A 17,829-nucleotide genomic window follows, 5' to 3' on the forward strand; every position below is an offset into this window, starting at 1 on the left:
AAATACAAATAGAAATGTACGTGTAATGATTTTGGCCCGTGTTGAGTCTTGAATTGTTAATGATGAGATACATTTTTCATACGTCTCTCCTTCCGTAAAAGCTATAAAAGCCTGTCGTGTGGGTATTACAAAATGTGTGTACAAAAGGATAAAAATTGCTTAAACTAATTCACTGTTTCAGGGTTTGTTCAGGACAGTTGAGAATTAAGAATTATGCTTCACTGCTAGGAAGTAACGGCTTTGCGATATTTGGACTAATATCAGATATTGCATACGTATTGTCTGTATTTCAATCAGAGAACGTACCATTTGTCGCTGCGTCAACCCGAACAGTTTACAAATAAAAAGTTCCTCGACAAATAATTTGCATAAGTTAATAGTATTGGTGAATTAGTGATACACGAGCAAAAGTCAAAACAGAAGAACGCGTTCCTTGTCTCGGCGACGGAACTTCCCCCACGGAGAAGGGCACGCTTCTCATCTCAACGCCAACTTGTGCAGCAGCTCTCTTCTCCATTTGTCCGTTTAATTCCCAACCCGTCTCGGGCAATTATAATGTCAACTTCAAGTGTGGACTTAAAGTTGAAGAAAGCAGGTGGATTTGTGCATTAATTCCGCTGCTCCCATTGTCAACGGCATTTCTGTGTGTGCGGCAAGGAGGAATATTTCATGAGTGAGAACTATCCTACATATATCTCAGCAGAGGCGTATCGGCTTCTTTTCGTCACCACTTCCACCATCGTCGTCGTCGACGTTGGATAATTGACTCCCTAATTTACCCTTGTTTCCGTCATTATCGCCTCCACGCCACCAAGCCTCACTGCTTCTCGGTCTCCTCTCTCGGCACAGAGTTTAGTTGAGTCACAAAGGTGGAAAATTGGGGAGGATTATTGATAATTTTCCCATGACTAATTGCATCTCCTCACTTGTCACACTTCGTCGTGTCTGCAATTCTTACAACTCCTTGTTTTGACCATTCAAGTCTTTGTGATGCCATGCTCACGTGGCGTTGTTGCACTCGTCCCAAAATAATTTCAGCAAAATAACAAAGCATTATCGTACAAAAAGGTGCAAAATGTAGTAACAAAACAAGTGAATAAAATGAATAAATAAATAATACGAGTTTATGAATGATGAATACATACGCGATTTTATTGCATCTCATGGATAATTTTCATGATGAATCATTTCACCAACAATTTCACAACTTAACCAATGCAGCTAAATCTTGATCCTTGCCTAACTAACAGCAAAGTGATATTTAATATTTTCCATCGAAAATTATATCCCTACTGAGCGTAAAAATTCCTCATTTCTTAAAGTGCTCTGTTGGTCTTTCTCCGCACTTTCTCTGTTATACTTCCTTCATGTTTGAATTGCGAGTGGGAGCAAGTTTGCTCATTGCACATGTACACAGGCCAACAATCGGATAAGTTTGTAATGTAAATATTTAGGTGCAGAAGTTGAGTCTGAGAAATCTCATTTTCTCATCTTGTCCAGAAGAGTGCATGGTTTAACTTGAGCGTAATGGGGAATCCCCATTTTTATCATCAAGCTGTCCTTACTTTTCATTGCTGGGAAATTTAGCCAATGTTTAGTAATTCCGTAGTTGCAACGAGAATTACCTGGAGATAAGACACGAAGTGGTAGTCCTTCCGGCGGAGGAGGCAAAGTGAGACGTGGAAGTGAGACGTGAAAGTGAGACGGGGAAAGTGAGACGAGGGAGGTGAGACGTTGAGGAGCTTCGAGGAGCCATCTCGAGTTGCACTTTCCTATGATTTGGCCCACCTGAGAGAGCCGCTCCGTTCGAATCCTCCGCTTCGCATCCCGGCATCCAACGAAACGAAAAATCTAAACATCGACGAGGACAGTTTTCAAAATCAACAAATTTGAAATAATTTCGAAATTGTGGTTTTCGTTTGGCTTCCCAACAGTAAAGCTTGACTGCCAAGTTCCCTATTCTCCAAATTTCTTGGGATTTGTTGCTCATTGATCAAGTTTGTTCGTTGACGTCGTTGTTTTGTAATTATATTTATTTCAAGATGAAGTTAGTAAGGTAAGTTCAAGTCATGGGGTTCTTCTAGTGCTATTTCTTTTGCTGAGGTATATATTAAAGTTTGGTGCTATTTGCAATTGATGTTAATGTTATTTTGATTGAAGGTTTTTAATGAAGCTTAGCCATGAAACGGTAACAATCGAGTTAAAGAATGGAACTCAAGTTCATGGAACAATTACAGGTTCGTTTCCCTTTATGAGAGTTTTAACGGGATGGACCTCGTGTATCGGGTTGTATTTTTTTTAACTTCGCAGGTGTGGACGTGGCGATGAATACTCACCTAAAGGCTGTAAAGATGACGGTGAAGAATCGTGACCCTGTACAGTTGGACACATTGAGCATTCGAGGAAACAATATTAGATACTATATTTTACCTGATCATCTTCCACTGGAAACGTTACTTATTGATGATGCACCAAAATCTAAGAAAAAGAAGCAGGAAGCCAAAGGTAACAAGTGTCGGATTTTATTAGACCACCTACCTACCTACCTTATAGTACGAAGGTGGTCAGTACGCATTTGATTTGATTCAAGCCATGAAATTAATATGAATTATTATTACACTCTCAGCTGCTGCTCGAGGCCGGGGTAGAGGACGGGGACGAGGTCGCGGTGTGCGAGGAGGACGTAAGTTGACAAATTACGACAAATTAGTCCCTATCAAGTCCTGATTTACTTTTCAAATTAATAATTTAATTTTGATAATAGGTGGAGGTGGTGGTGGTGGGGGCGAAAGGCGAGGAGGAGGGGGAGGAGATCGTGGTGGTGGTCGTCGCTAGTTTACATCCCATCGTCTCACCATCATCATCATCACCTACTAATTATGTAGCTAGTTGTATTGGACTCGTGTTTTTCATACAGAAACCTTCTCCACTCTCTTGCATTCTATTTTTATTCAGCTTATTTCTCGTAGATTATGATTTTTCTACACTTTGTTCTCGTATTCACTGGGTTATAAAAGTATATCTTTTACAAGTATACTTTTATAATTTGTCTGAAAATCAGACCATGTATTTACTTGCGTAATTGATTTATAATTACCGTTATATTGTCTAACAAAAGTACGAATGAATGGAAGTAAGTGTGTACAACTAACTATATGTAAGTACTTGCATATTAATTTAGTCAATAAAATTTTCTCATTGAGTTTTGAAACTTGTTGTGTGTGAATTACTTTCATTCAGGGGATGTTCGGGATGCGTGTGTAAACGAACGTTGTGATTGGTTAAGCACGACTAAAATGAAGTAAAGTTATTTGTATTTATTCTTCTCAAACAATAAACGCTATTACATGTCCAGATTAAAATACTATCTCTAAAGTAGAGCAAGACATTTGATTATTTTTTTAACTTTTAGTATCACTACATCATAATCAACGAACAATCATAATAATTAATGAATAATGAACAGTATCACATAGAAGTAGTGTAGTATGAATATATATGTAGAAGGAAACAAAAAGTTATTTCTGAAATTAAACTCGCGTACTTGTATTAGTTTATTTATTTTAATCTGAATCGACTTTTCCCTAAAAAAGTACACATCTTCGCTTTAATACTTTATGTATGTATCCCGTCGTGACACACTAATTTGGTATCAAAAAGTTTCTTAATTGATTACATAATTAACATACAGATACAGAACCGCCTACTCAAATATTACAACAACTTAAGACAAAAAAGACCTCCTTGGAAAGGAAACCCAACGTACGTCTCTCTGACATTCTAAATTCAATTTAAGAATTTCTAAATTATAAAATTATTAATTTTGACGAAGTCGCTTTATTGGTCCGCGAGAATCATCAGAATTTTCGGAATCGCAAACGCTGATTTCTAAGTTTCGCTTACGTAGAGTTTCGCTCATTGTAAATCGATTTCCATTTGGTCTAACTCCATTCTTGTGAGGAGCATCATCTATTTCAATTATTTGGATTCCTTCATCCTCATGATTTCGTCCCGACACTATTCAAACACAAAAGAGTGAATTATTATACCATGATGTTACTCAATTTAAATATTCAGGTACTCTTCGTATTGCTAATTTTTATACAATTAATTGTATTAAATACTTACCATTTCTTCTCATAGGTTGGTGGGGGGTAATTGTAAGAGATCCTTTGTTACGCTGCAGTGCAGAGTTAGCCATTGGTTGAGGAATTATTGTTATTTCATCGTTAATCTTAAGAGGTTTGTACGAATTGTTTTGCGCAGAATTCACCGGCATACTTCGTGGCGTCACTTGAAGGCCGCCACCCATTTTGCCTTGCTGCATTTGTTGAGGAACTCGCCGTTCTTGCCGAGGAGCATTCTTAGTTACACTATGTGCAGAGTAGACATGGCTTTCGAAGAGTTTGTACATCCCGAACGTCGCAGTACATACAGTGCACTTGTAGGATAAATGAGCTGGTTTGAGCGTTACATTGTGATCCTTTGCAACGTGTGCTAACAATTTCCACTGATAAACCTAATTTTAACATAAAATTGATTAACATAATCACTAACCAATTCAGTATATTCATAATTAATTGTAATATTTATTATTACTGTTACCTTTCCACAAAGTGGGCACCGTCCGCTATCCTGTCCCTTGTTAGCGGCGTCTTGCATGGATGACGTGACGAGACCATGAGAACCAAGTAAATGTCGCTCAAGACCTTGATCCGTGAAAAATCGAAACTGACACTTTTGACAATTCAATGGTGGTTTATTGTAAATCATCTTGGGGTGGATCTTGACTTTGTGTATCCACTGCATGTGATTTCTTAATTGATCCAAGTCCTAAAAATATACACCAAGCATTAAGCAATAATGGTCATTAGTCGTAATAGAGCATTATTAATTAAACTCGATTCGCAATATTTGATTTCTTAATTATTGTTATTCATACCTTAATATATCCGTCACAAATTTCGCAAATTACAAACGACGTCTTTGCTCCTCCCTGTCCTTGTGAAGGAGGTTTATGAGATGCAGCAGCGGATGAGGAAGTGGACGGATTTCCTCCGCCACCTTGTCGACTTGGGAGTGGGGTTATGGATATGCTAGGTTGACTCCCTCCTGGTCTACCCACTGCACCACGCATTTGAGTTGTAGTGCCCTGAATAATTAGAAGAAGAAACGTGTTAAATAGGTTTAGCGAGGAATGGCAAAATATTTTTTGGCATGTAAGGAAAGAAACGACCAAAACACTTTCAAAACTGGTTGACAGTCCAACAAGATTGAAATAATTGTAGAAGAACCGGAGAGAAGGTTGAAAGTGTCAAGTTGAAATGCGAGCAAAAGAGCAAGCTTGAAAGAAAACTATTGAAAACGCGAAAAGTAAAACATACTTTTTGCATTGAAGCATTTGTTCTGATTGCTGTTTGATCAGGCTGCAGGCCTAACTTGGTCAAAAAGCTTTTCGTTGTTCCTTGGCCTTGTCCAAGCAATTGTCCACTTACCACTTGTTGAAGCATGTGATTTTGCATTTGAAGATTGTGGGCTTGCATTTGTCCGCTCCCTCGCATCATCATTCCTACACGGCCAGCCACACAATGAAAATTAATATGGCACCACAAAAAAAAATAATTAAACATGAAAAAGGAAGTTGAAGAAAATAACTAATGAGTAATAATCACCTCGTTGAAGTTGAGGGTTGATGACTGGATTTTGTATAGATCTAGGATTGTTGGTTCGTATGAGACCCGGAATTGGCTTATGTTTATTGGGCGCAGCGTGAAGAAGGGGTGGAAGATTCCCCTTCATACTCATCCCTCCTTGTTGTTGTTGCGATTGGTATTGTTTCTGGAGCATCGGATTGAAACCAGCCATTCCACTTCCTCTTTGGTTTGTTGGGGCCAAGAATGCAGGGTTGATGCCTTGTGGGAGAATTCTATTTTTTGGCAGCTTTGGTAATTTAGCAGGAGTGTCCCATTCCGAGGGTGGTTCCAAATTCTTTGCAGGAACATAGCGCTTGACACATCCCAAAAGATGTCGGGTAAGTTTAGCTTTAGAGTTATCTTCGAATGGACAACTTGGACATTGATGATAAGCTGGTGCTCTGTGAGTGGTATGAAAAAAAGTTTATTAATCAACTACTGTGTAACATGTTTAATATAAATACACATTACAGCCAGTCTGCTTACCTTTCTAAGCGAGCTCTGACTGCGTGTTCAGCCTCCATGTGAAAAATGATCTCATGTGGAACTCGAGTAGTGAAGGTGCAGAAATTACACCTGTAGCTATAATTTTTCATGTGTGGCGTTTCTTGGTGAGTGGACATGACCAATTCGGATTCTGTTCTAAAGTTACACAATTCACACTTTTTCATTTTCGATCTAAATGGTTCATTATTCTCCTTGCTCTCCTCAATGTTCTTTTTCAAAGAGAAGATGCTTTGTTGTGTGAGGTGGGTCATCATGCTCATCCGGCTCTTGGCCTTTTCCTTCTCTCCCTGGCGTTTCTGCATTTTTAGCAGGTCACACTGCACAAACTCTTGAACCATATTCATACCAATGTTGGTCAACAGTTTCCCCACAGGAGACTCAAAGTAGTCGTCTGATGAGCTTGAGGTCTTGGATTCAGTCAGTTTATCCAGGTCAGTTAGTTCTTCGCCCTTTGCTAATTTTGCATCTCTCACTTCCTTCACTTTGTTTGCCAACTCTTTGATCGTTTCTTTAAGGGATTTATCCCCATTCTGTTCACACTGAAAAGTAGGGTAAACATAAGTAAATCAGAATGGGTGTATGTGTGTACGAGATACTTTCCAGCCCACCACCCCCCGCTAAATACTTCTCCAGAAATCTCATATTTCCCGAAAATTAGCAGGGCTGGTGTGGGGGTCTGGAAAGTATTTAGCGGCGGGATGGGGGCTGGAAAGCACAGCATTGCGTGTGTGTGTGTGTGCGTGCAATGTCTGGATTTGAGCAATTTGTATCCTCATTCATTAAAACGTATTGATTGGGAGCAGTTATTATTCTAAGTAGTGACATTATTATTGGGTTAATAAGATGGAAACAGTAAAAGCAAAGAAGTATAGACCCAAGTCAGAACAGAAGATAATTAAGACGGACGGGGTTTATTTTTGCGTAGAGGATGAGGGGAGTGGAAGTGGAAAGTGTCGATCAGGATTCAAAAATTGTAGTAGAAATTCTGTTCAAAAACATCAGTCGAAGGCGCATTATAGGTATAAGCTCACTTTTATTAACTTAAGTATAATTTATGATAATGAATGTTTTGCTTTTTTATTTTAGAAAGAAGGAACATAATGAACGAAATCGAAGTTCAGCACAGACGAAGCGCGGAGAAAGCAGTCTCACTTCATATGTGACTGACAAGAAAAAGAAAGGATTGCTCCCTATATTTCCTATCCAAGGGTACAACTCCGATTCAGACTGGGAGGATGATGTCCCATTGCAGTTTAGGATGGACAGAAAGATGATTGACGAAGCCGAGAAGAAAAAATATGCGAAAGATAATGCACCATATAATGGCAGTTTCTTTTGTGCATATGTTCCCGAAAAGCCAGATATTGGACCTAATGCTACATACGCATTGAGGAACCAACAATTAAAGAGCTCTGTGGAGATGGTGAGCGAGGAAGAGAAAGTAAAGTATACTTTCTCCCTCTATTTTGGCACGAGCGCAAAACGAAAGATCTGCGGTTATCTCGACGGAACCTTCCAATCAAGTGGTGGTGCCAAGCTCGTCAAATTGATGAAAGATGGACATGTTTGTCATAGAAAAGTGAGCGAAAGTCAAACTATTATCATGTACTATTCCATATTTTACATATGCATTTTATTATAGGATTTCACTTTCTCCGGTGGATCTAAAAAAGTCAACAAAGATGACGCCATGGATTGGGCACACTTCTATAAGGTAAACTACGACTAGTTTATGAGACATTTTACAAAATCTAAATCTCATTCCATCCGTTTTGTATTTGCAGCACGTGAAGTTGGAGAAAGATTTTGTACCAAAAGATCATACGAAAGTAATTTTTGACATTTTGAATGGAGGTCTCAAGGGTGGTCTGCAAAGGAAGAATTCCTACGAGCGGGTGCTGAGTGATGCAGTCAAAGAGAAAGCAAAGAAGATTGAATGGCAGAACAGGTCACTCATGCCTCTTCCACCAGATCTGCTGCAAGAAGACCCAGAAGATGTGCCATGGATCCAACACAAACTCAGCGTCAAGCGAAAGAGAAGTTAAAAATATTTATGGTGCATTCTTGTAACAATTAATGAATTATTCTTATGTGCGTTTGCAAAACGCAATTCAAATGATGTTATTTGAAATATAATAAACAACAATTCTTACCTCGAACACATAGGGCACAATAAATGAGGGAGCTTCTATTAGGTAGGCATCATCCGGGATGTCAATAGATGCATTATTACTAGAACCAGAACCACCGTTCCGACTACTCCCCTTACTGCTGTGATGATGAGAGTTGCTGCTAGCATGTTGTGGGTGGTGTTGTAAATTAGGTTTACTAACTGGGACGGCGCCACGACCTGCCATCAGAGCATTTGTATCAATGATAACCAATGTGGGCTCATTTCCCGGCTCTTTCTTACTATTTGCAAGATCCACTAAAGATTTCGTATCGTTGACCACAATTGTATTATTATTAGATTTAGCGTCACTACTATTGTCAGCAACGTTCACTTCCTCACTAGCTTCCGTTTCACTTATTTCACCAACTTCTCCATTTTCCATAGGTTTTTTATTCGATTTAATGTTGTTATTATTATTGTTATTACTGTTGCTTGGAAGGGCGACAACGTCAGTAGCACTACCACTACCCTCGTCCTCGTAGCTGAATAATGGATCTGGATTATCTACTTCCATGATTTCATCGTCATCGTCCTCTTCTTGTAGAAGTTGTTGCTCCTTTCTGCCATTTTTTATTCTTCCACCTTCTTCTGAAACCGAGTTGGAGTTATCGTCACTGAGTAAGAGGATATCGTCTTCATCCAGTTCACCGTTTACGGCACCACCTCCTCTTCTTCCTCCTTGGATATTCTTAATTACGAGGTCATTCGATCTTGAATCATTATCTGTAACTGAATCACTGATATCAAAACTATCCCCGTTCTCCACGGCAGGAGGGAGCACCCCATCGCCTGAAACATCTTCGTCATAGTCATCTGGAACTTCTACAATGTCGTCGTCATCATCATCTTCTTCATCAACCACATCTTCTTCATCTTCATCTTCGCCTTCTTGTCCTCGTCTTCCATTCATTGAACTTTTTACATCAGCTGGGTTGACAGAGTTTTCTTCGTCATCACTCAACAGCAGCACATCGTCCTCGTCACCGTCGACGGGGGGACCGGTGGCAGACTTTTTTACCATGACCACCTCATCAACAACGCCGTCCTGCTCTTTGTCGTCGTCGACGACGGCAACTTCAGGGTCCATGGCGTTTGATCTCATCCACCCTCAAAACAAATCAGTCACGAATCAATACGACACGTGGATGGAGGGATGTTTGGAAGAGTGCCGGAGGAATCTGTAACAGAAAAATATACAGTTAGACCAGTTAGACACACTGATTTATACCACATGAAAACTATTAGCAAACGCACTACTTTCACTAACAAATGTTATTCGTTGTCAAATTGTAAATTGAAAATTTTTGAAAATTTGATAAACTAAAAACTTTTCAACGACTGTGATGACGAATACCTTTGGGTCCCAATTATGGTGGGGACTTTGAGTGGGGGTTTAGTGAAGAATGACCTGAGGTCAAAATTAAAATATACAAGATGGCTCCTCCTGGTCGCCGCTGATGCGTGCATGAGGTGAATGGCAGAGCGGGGAGGGGTGTCTTATTCAGCTAGCGGTTGGTGGGGAGGCTTCTATTCGCATCAGCACAGCAGAGCATTATCATCGAGAGACCATAGCTATAAGCCTCTGCCTGCCTGCACTCACGGCTGGTTTGAGTGCAGTGGCGCACAGAACAGAACCAGGTGGCATCTCCTCGTATAACCACACGCTTTTGCTGCCTTACCCCGCACCCGAAAAGGCCCTACCCACGTCACTCGCACCGTGGGTTCACCCACCACAATAAACGACGCCCTACTCCATGCACGACCCATCAGCCATCACCAACCACGACCACGCTCTCGCCCTCCAATAATGCCAAATCCCACGACCATCAATGGCGACGCCACAACAGGAACAAGCACCTTTCCCATTCCCTCTCCTGTGGGGCGCCGATAAAGCTTCGGACCATCGTCGTCGCCATGGTCAATGTCATGGTACAAGTGGAGACGACGACGGATAAACCGAAAAAAGTCCGGGGGGGGCACGGGTCGAGAATCAGGAGAAATGGAGTAGGAGGAAGGAAGCCGGGTGGCGGCATTAGCACATGGACAGATGACTTAGAGAGACAAAGAGGAATCTGTCCCATCACATCCTAATGTTCTCACTTTCGTAGAGCACGTCCTGACATCATGTAACCTCATGGTCTCACCCATTGAAACGATTGAACAACAAAGAGAAAGCAGGAGAAAGTGTACGGAACGGACTGCACAGAAGAGCAACTTGAAGAATGAATCTCTTCATTGCATAAGAGTCGCATGGCCGGCAACTGATCACTGCATTTCTCAACAAGAAATGAATGAAGAGAAAGAGGCAAATTGAGACCATGTGCTACTGCATCGTGCAATAATACTGGCAAAGGTGGCTTGTATGCATGTATTCCTTATGGCATTCCTGCACTTGTAATCTTTTGGCATGCCCAGCAACAACTCGAACCTACTTGATTCACTTCATAAATTCATTCAACATTATTGTGCAGCAGAAGAGTGAGCATGTACCATTCAACACACAAAGAAGAATGAAGAAAATGCCAACGACTAATCTCTTTTTCCCTCTCGCACACCACAGATCATTTTGCTCGTCCTTATGCAATCTCTGGATGATGCAAAAACTAGCCAGCATGAAAAGTTGAAAAAATATTGCTTACCTAGTCGGAATTTCTTTCGATCGTAAATATTTGCTGTAAATTAGAACTGGCTCCAACTGACCACTAATCAACTATGAAGGGCGGACTGGTGATGTCGTCGTAATAATAGCCATCCTGGAAGGAACCAATGTGACAAGGGCCCTCATGGCACGTTGTTAGAATGACAATACCATTGTCGTTTCTCCAATGAGTCAGGCAGAGCGTCAGTTCGTTGGCAGTGACCCGGGCGGAGAGGAGGGTCTGCCTGTCTATATGCAAGTCATGCCTATATAGTTATATGTATAATGTGTTATGGGAGGGATCCCCATCATCTATATCTACCCCGCACCCAACAATATATATACTTATGTATCCATCTATCCATAGCAGGGGCGACCACCACCACCACCCGTCGACCCCCGCAAAGTCGTCGTCGTCGTCGTCGTCATGCAAGCGCTCGAGTGTCGATGTTTCATTTTCAACCCGCTTTCTAATTACCCGGAGGTCATATCATCATTTGTCTCACTTCATGCTATGCTTCAAATCATCCTTCCAAAAATTTCGGCATAGCACACCTGACATGGTTCTCGTCATCAAGTCATCTGCGTGGCATTTGCATGGAGGTTTAATTTTTAGATGGATGAGTAATCCCACTTTTTCTAGTCTGTACTAGAGAAATCTGGACAAGTTTAATACACTTCAACTTTGTGCACAAGGAATTTTGCATGAACACGTAAACCTCGGACCACTAGCAAAATTTGCATTTTCACTCGACATTGATTGAGTAATACATATTTACATAAACTAATTTGGTGGGGGTGTGGGTGTGGTATGGAGATGATGCTATGGATGGATAAATTCGAATTAAAAGTCTCTCTTCTAGTATCACTATAATAATGTGAATATGTGTGAATGAATGCATTATTATGCTGTACTCTCAGCCACCAGGTTATTGGCCTCAATGTGCGAAAGCGGACTTGACCTATTTTTCCACACACACCGACCGATCGCTCTAGTTGAAGGAGTTGCTAATGTTAACATTCACACTGCTTAGCTTGTTACAAGCTTGTACATAGGAAATGTTTAGGTTCGCCATATACTCGAAGGGAATAAATATACTCGCAAATATAGGCAATGCAAATCAGGATTATATGCATAAGTACTAGCTGGATATGGAGATAGATATGAGACAATTGTAACAAGTAAAACTAAGGAGCGAGTAGGGCTAAAGGTATCTATTTTCATACCAATACAATGCTATTTTATTTTTCTTCATAAAACTATCAACTCATTACTGATTGCAAGGGCACCTTAGAGGATACACGTATTTTCGTGATATTTATTCTTTGCAAGCTTTCGTTTATACGAACTGGAAACTTTATCAGGCCTCAACTATCAACTATTGTTATTGTTACTAATTTATTGTCATAAATATGCAGGCTAAAAATAAGACTTGAAGTTCCAGGAATTAGGGTTTCATGCTCCCTTAGGGTTACATGCACCCTTTCCAGGAAGGTGTTCTCAGCGGTGTCCCTATCTTAGCCCGAGAAGAGACAACAATGTCCATGCCCATACTATTTCAGGATAATCCGAATCCAGGGTGGCCAACATCGAATCGAAGGATATCGGATGATAAGACAACCAAGTGTGATGATGATGACGAAGAAGAAAACGACAATGCAGGGATGGGTGGTGACGCAAGGAGAGTGAGGAACAGGAAAGGAATCCAGCCCACCCCACTCGATGCGATTCGACCGGTCTTTCGGAAATGTCGGGGTAGGAAGAATGTTGTACTCGTGGGAGGTGGCGGCGGTGGTGCTCTGAAAATTAGTTCTGGATACGGCTGGCGGATTGAAGTGAGACGCCTGAACCTTGCTGTTCTATTTGAAAGCAGAAGAGGATATCGATCCCCTCCTACTTCCTATTTCCTAGCACTACGGTACTACCCACAAGCCAAAAATATCGTAAAAATCCGAATTGAGCCCTGCTTCCTCCCTATTTGTTCATTCCACATTTTTTTAGAATTCGTGACCGTGCCATAAAATGCGTGGGCTTCTTACAAATACACATCTCTCATATATATGTGACCCTCCAAAATTTTGGGCAGTGACGTGTGGTATTGATAATGCATATTCCCCTCCAAACTCTAATATGCTTTACCTTAATTGCATGGTTTGATAGAATACAAAGAAAGCAAGCAGGTTTGTTTGAAAAGCCCCACATATGCTAAAATGAGACAAAAGTGTACTTTTCGTGAGAAAGATCTCATTCGTCACATTCTGCTCACACACCAAATCTCTTCTCATCCTTGATTTGCTCACTCTCTATTTACCGGCATTGGCCCATCTGTTCCATAGCTCAACACAACCATGCTCTGGCAATTCTACCCGATTTCTCTTCATTCCGAAAAAATCTTACTGGTTTACTTACCAGAGTTTGATGCATTTTTGCAACCCCTCTAATTGACCATGTATCAACTATGGTACCAATAATGACAATTGACATACAAATCTCCTTCCGGTGATCCACATGTATGTATTATACATATGTTTTATATGACGCCAAAGACAAACGTGTTTCCAATAATCTGAAGATATGCTGACATTGACCTCGAAAATAATAGTAAGAAGGGTCCCCCTTTTAAAACCTTACCTTAAATATGACAATCCGGAAGAAGAAGGGTGTAAGCTTTCAGGCGGGGGAGGTTGTGGGTTATCCAAATTGGGTTGTAATCCTTGGGCGCAGATGAGTTGTGGTGGTATTCGATAAGGTTGGGAGGAGAACCAAGATGGCGGAGTGACGTAGAGGGCCAGGGCAACTTCCACTCTCCTCCAACAGCACTAAGTAACTAACTATTTCGTTTTTTCTCGCAAATTCACTCTGCCTGCTTGTGTGCGCTCCCTTCCTGACACACCAGTTTTGAGAAGTTTTCTCGCGGGGACCATGCACCCGCTACGTCTCTCTCACGATAAGCCCTTCTCCTTCCTTCCTCATGCACGCCGTCGTCCGATGGAGGGAAAGAACTCCAAGAAGGGAGAAACCGGAAGGCCTGGCTGGCTGGAGAGGATGGCGTCTTCCTTCTCCTTCTAATGCACGACTTGGAATTTGGTTATGATGTCGCGTTTAGAAAGTCAATAGGCCTACGTATACATAAATGTAAAGTTTAAATACGATTAAACAGAATGGTTTTGCTGACTGCTCAAGAAATTGTGATACATCTGATACATCTTTTTAAATCAATGCAATAAAATAATATCATGATTATGTTACACATTAAAGTCTTATACAATTGCGAAATAATTTGCAAAATGAAAATTGCATATTTACTTGATTTGACGATGAAAATTTGCATCCATGCAATCAACGTCAATCGTGTATTAGTAATTATCTTATCCACCTCATATGCTGCTAATTTCTTTAGTACGGAAAGGGGTTAATAATTCAAAGGCCACATAATCGATGGATCACGCACCGTTCAAACTCTTTTTTAATACTCGGGTTAAAACTGCAACTTTTACGGTATAGAACCTCTGTAATCGCTATGCTGTTGGGAATGCTGTATAAGTGCCACCATCACCACCTCCTCCTCCACCAGGAGTGGGATGGAAATGGCTGGTGGTGATGAGGTCATGAGTGCATTTGTCATGTCATGCTATTCATCTGCAGGGGGTGTGACCCTATTTCGTCACCCCGCAATTCGCTGTTCACTCACTTCCATCACAAATTTTACAAAGTGTGGCATGGGGTGTGGTCGATGTCGGTTCTTGAACAACCCCTCCTCAAAATATATACTTTGGAGCTTTTGCACGAATTCATGGTCAATCAATCGTTTCATGAGTCATATGAATGTATAGTAGGAAACATGATATGAAAAGAAACATGAAGCAAATGAAAACAATTCATAGTTCTGATAAGCATTGCTTTAGATAGGCGCATACAAAAGAAGTTGCTGAACTAAACTTTTAAATTTTTGATGCAGAGAAATATTATATAGATTTTGCAGTTTTGCAACCAAATAGTTTGCACTCATTGTTGGCTGAGTAATCTTGTGCGTGTGTATATAGTTTCTTATTGATGTGATCTGGCTGGGGTATTGTTGTTTGTTCCCATTATTGTGGGCCAGGAGTGCGAGCGAGGTAAGTGAGCAGGAGACCCGTCGTCGTCAGGGCAGTGAACCTGGTGAAACAAGATGGAGTCTCTCCCTCCCCACAACTTCACCCTGCCCCCACTTCTGCCATGGGGAGAAAGCATTTTGCTGCTCCTTGGGATCCGAGCTTTATCAAAATGCCCATGAATTATAAGTACCCAACAAGAGAAAGAATGATGCACTCGCGAATTCCAGTATGCAAAAGCTTTACCATGAATATGAATTTTGGTCCTTACTCGATCATATAATGCATGTATTATGAGCATTCAGAGGTTAACACTTTAAAAGTTCGTCGGAATATTGGAAATCTCAAGATGAAATTCTCACATGTCCCACCCAGTAGATTGATTATACTTCCGTGCATATGTAACAAATAATGGTGATAAATTCGTGGCAAATAAGCCACTTTGGTTCAATTTTGTCGTATTTAGCTACTGACAGCCGCTAAAAGAATTTTTATGTTGTAGTGAACTTTTGTTTAATGGAAACTGCAATATTTTCCGAAATACCAGCCCTCTTCAACTACCAACGATTTTTAATGAACGGACTGTTGCATTATTCTGCTGCCATCTAAATCTACATTATACATTTCATTTGACAAATATGTACAAAGATGTGCTTTCCATCTTCATGGAACTAAAATTTAGCAAATACCTACATACTAAATACATACTCTGACTAATCTGTCCCCTTCGTATTTTCTTAAATTCACTCGTGGGTTGTAATATCATGTGACATAATAATACAACAGGCTCATTCCATCTCAACCCACACGATCGTCGTCGCACCCATATTTTATATCTTGTCCACAATCGTATCAGAGATGCATAATATAAAATAAAACATATCATAAAAATCAAAATTTGAAAATTAATTTTTTTCGCAAAGATACTGCAGTTGAAAGAAAATTTGCAAATGCATTGAAAATGCTTTTGTCGCCAAAGTTTAGGTTCAAAGGGGTAGGTTACATTTACGGATTTCATTCATTGATCATTTATTGATAGGAAAAATTTTAAAAAATTCAAAAATTCAAAAAAATCAGAAATTTAAAATGTATTGAAAAACTCGATTATCGAGAAGACGGACAAAAATCGCTTATAGGGAGATAAGCCAATCGATGCCTTTGGGCCTGAGGAAACAAAAACGTTTAAAACCCCACGCGATTTTTGTCCGTCTTGGAGTTTTGGCGATTTTTCGAAAAGGTAAAATTAACATGGGCTGCTTGTGTAGACAGCAGTAAATAATTCTGTGCTCCTACGTGGCCGGGAACATTGACAAAGCATAAGTTGTGTGGTGTTCTCATATCAAAGAGAAGAAAATACATGGTCAGGCAGCCACCACCAGCGAGCAGGGTTTAGCACCTCTATTTTCTGGGACTCGATCAAACGTGTTGCTTACAAATGGAATGAGCCAACATAAGAACTAATTTCCCAATCAGATATATTTATAGTATTTGTTTTATTTTATTTTATTTTAATATTTATATAATCATATTTACATATATAATCATGTATAAAACGCTATAATGAAAAACAAGTTAAAACTTTACACGTTGTACAATAAATAATCATTAATTTCTCGCTGGGACAATCCAATTTAGCTCTGTTATACAGTCATCAGTCATCATCATCCTCCTCGTCATCGAAAGAAAGTAAACTTTTATTTTTTACGGGTGCCATTTGGCTTTCCTTTTTTTCTAATTTTTTCTTGATCTTGTCCGCTTCATCCTGCACTGCTGGTCGCTTCACTGGCTTCTTAAATGCAATTTTTCCGTCTGAATCGGCATCTTCTTCTGCAAAATTAATGAATATAACAATCGAATCAATGTGCTATTAATTATTGATTATATAGGGGCCGTCCATAAATTATGTAACGCGAGAAGGGGAAGGGGGTCTAAGGATCCAATTATATTGTTCCTATGTTACACCTGTTCAAGGGGGGAGGTGAGGGTCTAGAAAATCGCGAGTTTTGGATTACGTAATTTATGGAAGCCCCCTAATGTAAATTTAAAACACCCTTCAAAACGTCTGCATCAATTCGTTTAGCCTCTTCCTCAGTCAGGTCGCCAGACTTAAGAACGACCACAGTGGGCAGTTCATCCTCACGATCTATTTCATCGGCGATAGTTGCTTTCTCCAGTTCTTCCCTCTAATAAAATAGCGAGTCGTGTATAAAGAGGTTAGCTAACGTATATTTCATGTATGTAAGTAATATGTTCTTGATACCTTGGTGTCAATATTGGGGCCTTCTTTATAACCTAACTGTTCCTTCATGCGTCGGATGAACGCTGGTTCTGCTGGATTGATGAATGAAACTGGCTGCTTTTTTCCTCTGCCTCTTCCGCCCATGATAAATATGACCAAATTATAATAGAGCTCTTAAATCCAAATAACCTTTCGTCTAATTAACCAGAGTTCGGAATAATAATTATTTCAATACATATCTTAATAATATAATATTCTTCTGTATACTCTGTTTACACCATTTCTGGGAGCACATTACACACTTATGAAAATATGAGGATCTTTCTCGCGCTTCGCTGTTATATGCATGAATATGTGCATGAATATGATGGAAAGTCTAGATTAGATTATCTAATTTAGATATCATCATAAAATTATACAATATAATCAAGATTATCAATCCAACCCGAAATCAGTTTACATTTTGTCGAAATAATGTCTCAAATCG

The 17,829-nt window shown here is 40.0% G+C and overlaps 4 protein-coding genes across 8 annotated transcripts; 2 read left to right on the forward strand and 2 right to left on the reverse strand.

The window, feature by feature from the left end:
- The first annotated feature begins 1,794 nt into the window (after positions 1-1,794).
- LOC110855814 (small nuclear ribonucleoprotein Sm D1) lies at positions 1,795-3,211 on the forward strand. The gene is made up of 5 exons (XM_022104203.2): positions 1,795-2,056; positions 2,161-2,237; positions 2,311-2,505; positions 2,627-2,683; positions 2,765-3,211. The coding sequence occupies exons 1-5, from the start codon at positions 2,043-2,045 to the stop codon at positions 2,833-2,835; spliced, it is 414 nt and encodes a 137-aa protein (XP_021959895.1). The 5' UTR covers positions 1,795-2,042; the 3' UTR covers positions 2,836-3,211.
- A 91-nt stretch (positions 3,212-3,302) lies between these two features.
- LOC110855812 (MOG interacting and ectopic P-granules protein 1) lies at positions 3,303-13,911 on the reverse strand. Of its 5 annotated transcripts, XM_022104200.2 has the most exons (10): positions 13,644-13,911; positions 8,614-9,551; positions 8,354-8,550; positions 6,180-6,739; positions 5,673-6,094; positions 5,385-5,569; positions 4,943-5,152; positions 4,606-4,833; positions 4,129-4,519; positions 3,303-4,017 (listed from the first exon to the last, which is right to left on the reverse strand). In XM_022104200.2, the coding sequence occupies exons 2-10, from the start codon at positions 9,473-9,475 to the stop codon at positions 3,818-3,820; spliced, it is 3,255 nt and encodes a 1,084-aa protein (XP_021959892.1). In that variant the 5' UTR covers positions 9,476-9,551; positions 13,644-13,911; the 3' UTR covers positions 3,303-3,817. The 5 variants fall into 5 exon arrangements, with proteins under 5 accessions (XP_021959892.1, XP_021959893.1, XP_021959889.1 ...); XM_022104201.2 differs by having other exon boundaries at positions 5,496-5,569; positions 8,354-9,551; XM_022104197.2 differs by having other exon boundaries at positions 8,354-9,551.
- LOC118437602 lies at positions 7,531-8,359 on the forward strand. The gene is made up of 3 exons (XM_035856769.1): positions 7,531-7,779; positions 7,843-7,914; positions 7,985-8,359. Exons 1-3 carry the CDS (start codon positions 7,621-7,623, stop codon positions 8,243-8,245), a joined length of 492 nt encoding a protein of 163 aa, XP_035712662.1. The 5' UTR covers positions 7,531-7,620; the 3' UTR covers positions 8,246-8,359.
- A 2,666-nt stretch (positions 13,912-16,577) lies between the features above and the next one.
- LOC110855939 (uncharacterized protein KIAA1143 homolog) lies at positions 16,578-17,778 on the reverse strand. Its single transcript, XM_022104370.2, has 3 exons — positions 17,364-17,778; positions 17,154-17,286; positions 16,578-16,930 (listed from the first exon to the last, which is right to left on the reverse strand). Exons 1-3 carry the CDS (start codon positions 17,484-17,486, stop codon positions 16,755-16,757), a joined length of 432 nt encoding a protein of 143 aa, XP_021960062.1. The 5' UTR covers positions 17,487-17,778; the 3' UTR covers positions 16,578-16,754.
- Positions 17,779-17,829: the final 51 nt, after the last annotated feature.

The sequence above is a fragment of the Folsomia candida genome, unplaced genomic scaffold, assembly GCF_002217175.1.
Source record: "Folsomia candida strain VU population unplaced genomic scaffold, ASM221717v1 Fcan01_Sc014, whole genome shotgun sequence".
Classification (NCBI taxonomy): domain Eukaryota; kingdom Metazoa; phylum Arthropoda; class Collembola; order Entomobryomorpha; family Isotomidae; genus Folsomia; species Folsomia candida.

Excerpts from the sequence above, each read along its gene's own strand:
- LOC110855814 (XM_022104203.2), top strand. Across the intron at positions 2,238-2,310 it reads AGTTCATGGAACAATTACAG|GTGTGGACGTGGCGATGAAT; the intron begins GTTCGTTTCCCT and ends TTAACTTCGCAG. Across the intron at positions 2,506-2,626 it reads AAAGAAGCAGGAAGCCAAAG|CTGCTGCTCGAGGCCGGGGT; the intron begins GTAACAAGTGTC and ends TTACACTCTCAG.
- LOC110855939 (XM_022104370.2), bottom strand. The coding sequence starts at position 17,486 with ATGGGCGGAAGAGGCAGAGGAAAAAAGCAGCCAGTTTCATTCATCAAT. Across the intron at positions 17,287-17,363 it reads GCCCCAATATTGACACCAAG|AGGGAAGAACTGGAGAAAGC; the intron begins GTATCAAGAACA and ends CTATTTTATTAG. Across the intron at positions 16,931-17,153 it reads TGATGCAGACGTTTTGAAGG|AAGAAGATGCCGATTCAGAC; the intron begins GTGTTTTAAATT and ends TTAATTTTGCAG.
- LOC110855812 (XM_022104197.2), bottom strand. The coding sequence starts at position 9,475 with ATGAGATCAAACGCCATGGACCCTGAAGTTGCCGTCGTCGACGACGAC. Across the intron at positions 5,153-5,384 it reads CAAATGCTTCAATGCAAAAA|GGCACTACAACTCAAATGCG; the intron begins GTATGTTTTACT and ends CTAATTATTCAG. Across the intron at positions 4,834-4,942 it reads TTTGTGACGGATATATTAAG|GACTTGGATCAATTAAGAAA; the intron begins GTATGAATAACA and ends GTATATTTTTAG.
- LOC118437602 (XM_035856769.1), top strand. The coding sequence starts at position 7,621 with ATGGTGAGCGAGGAAGAGAAAGTAAAGTATACTTTCTCCCTCTATTTT. Across the intron at positions 7,780-7,842 it reads GACATGTTTGTCATAGAAAA|GATTTCACTTTCTCCGGTGG; the intron begins GTGAGCGAAAGT and ends ATTTTATTATAG. Across the intron at positions 7,915-7,984 it reads ATTGGGCACACTTCTATAAG|CACGTGAAGTTGGAGAAAGA; the intron begins GTAAACTACGAC and ends TTGTATTTGCAG.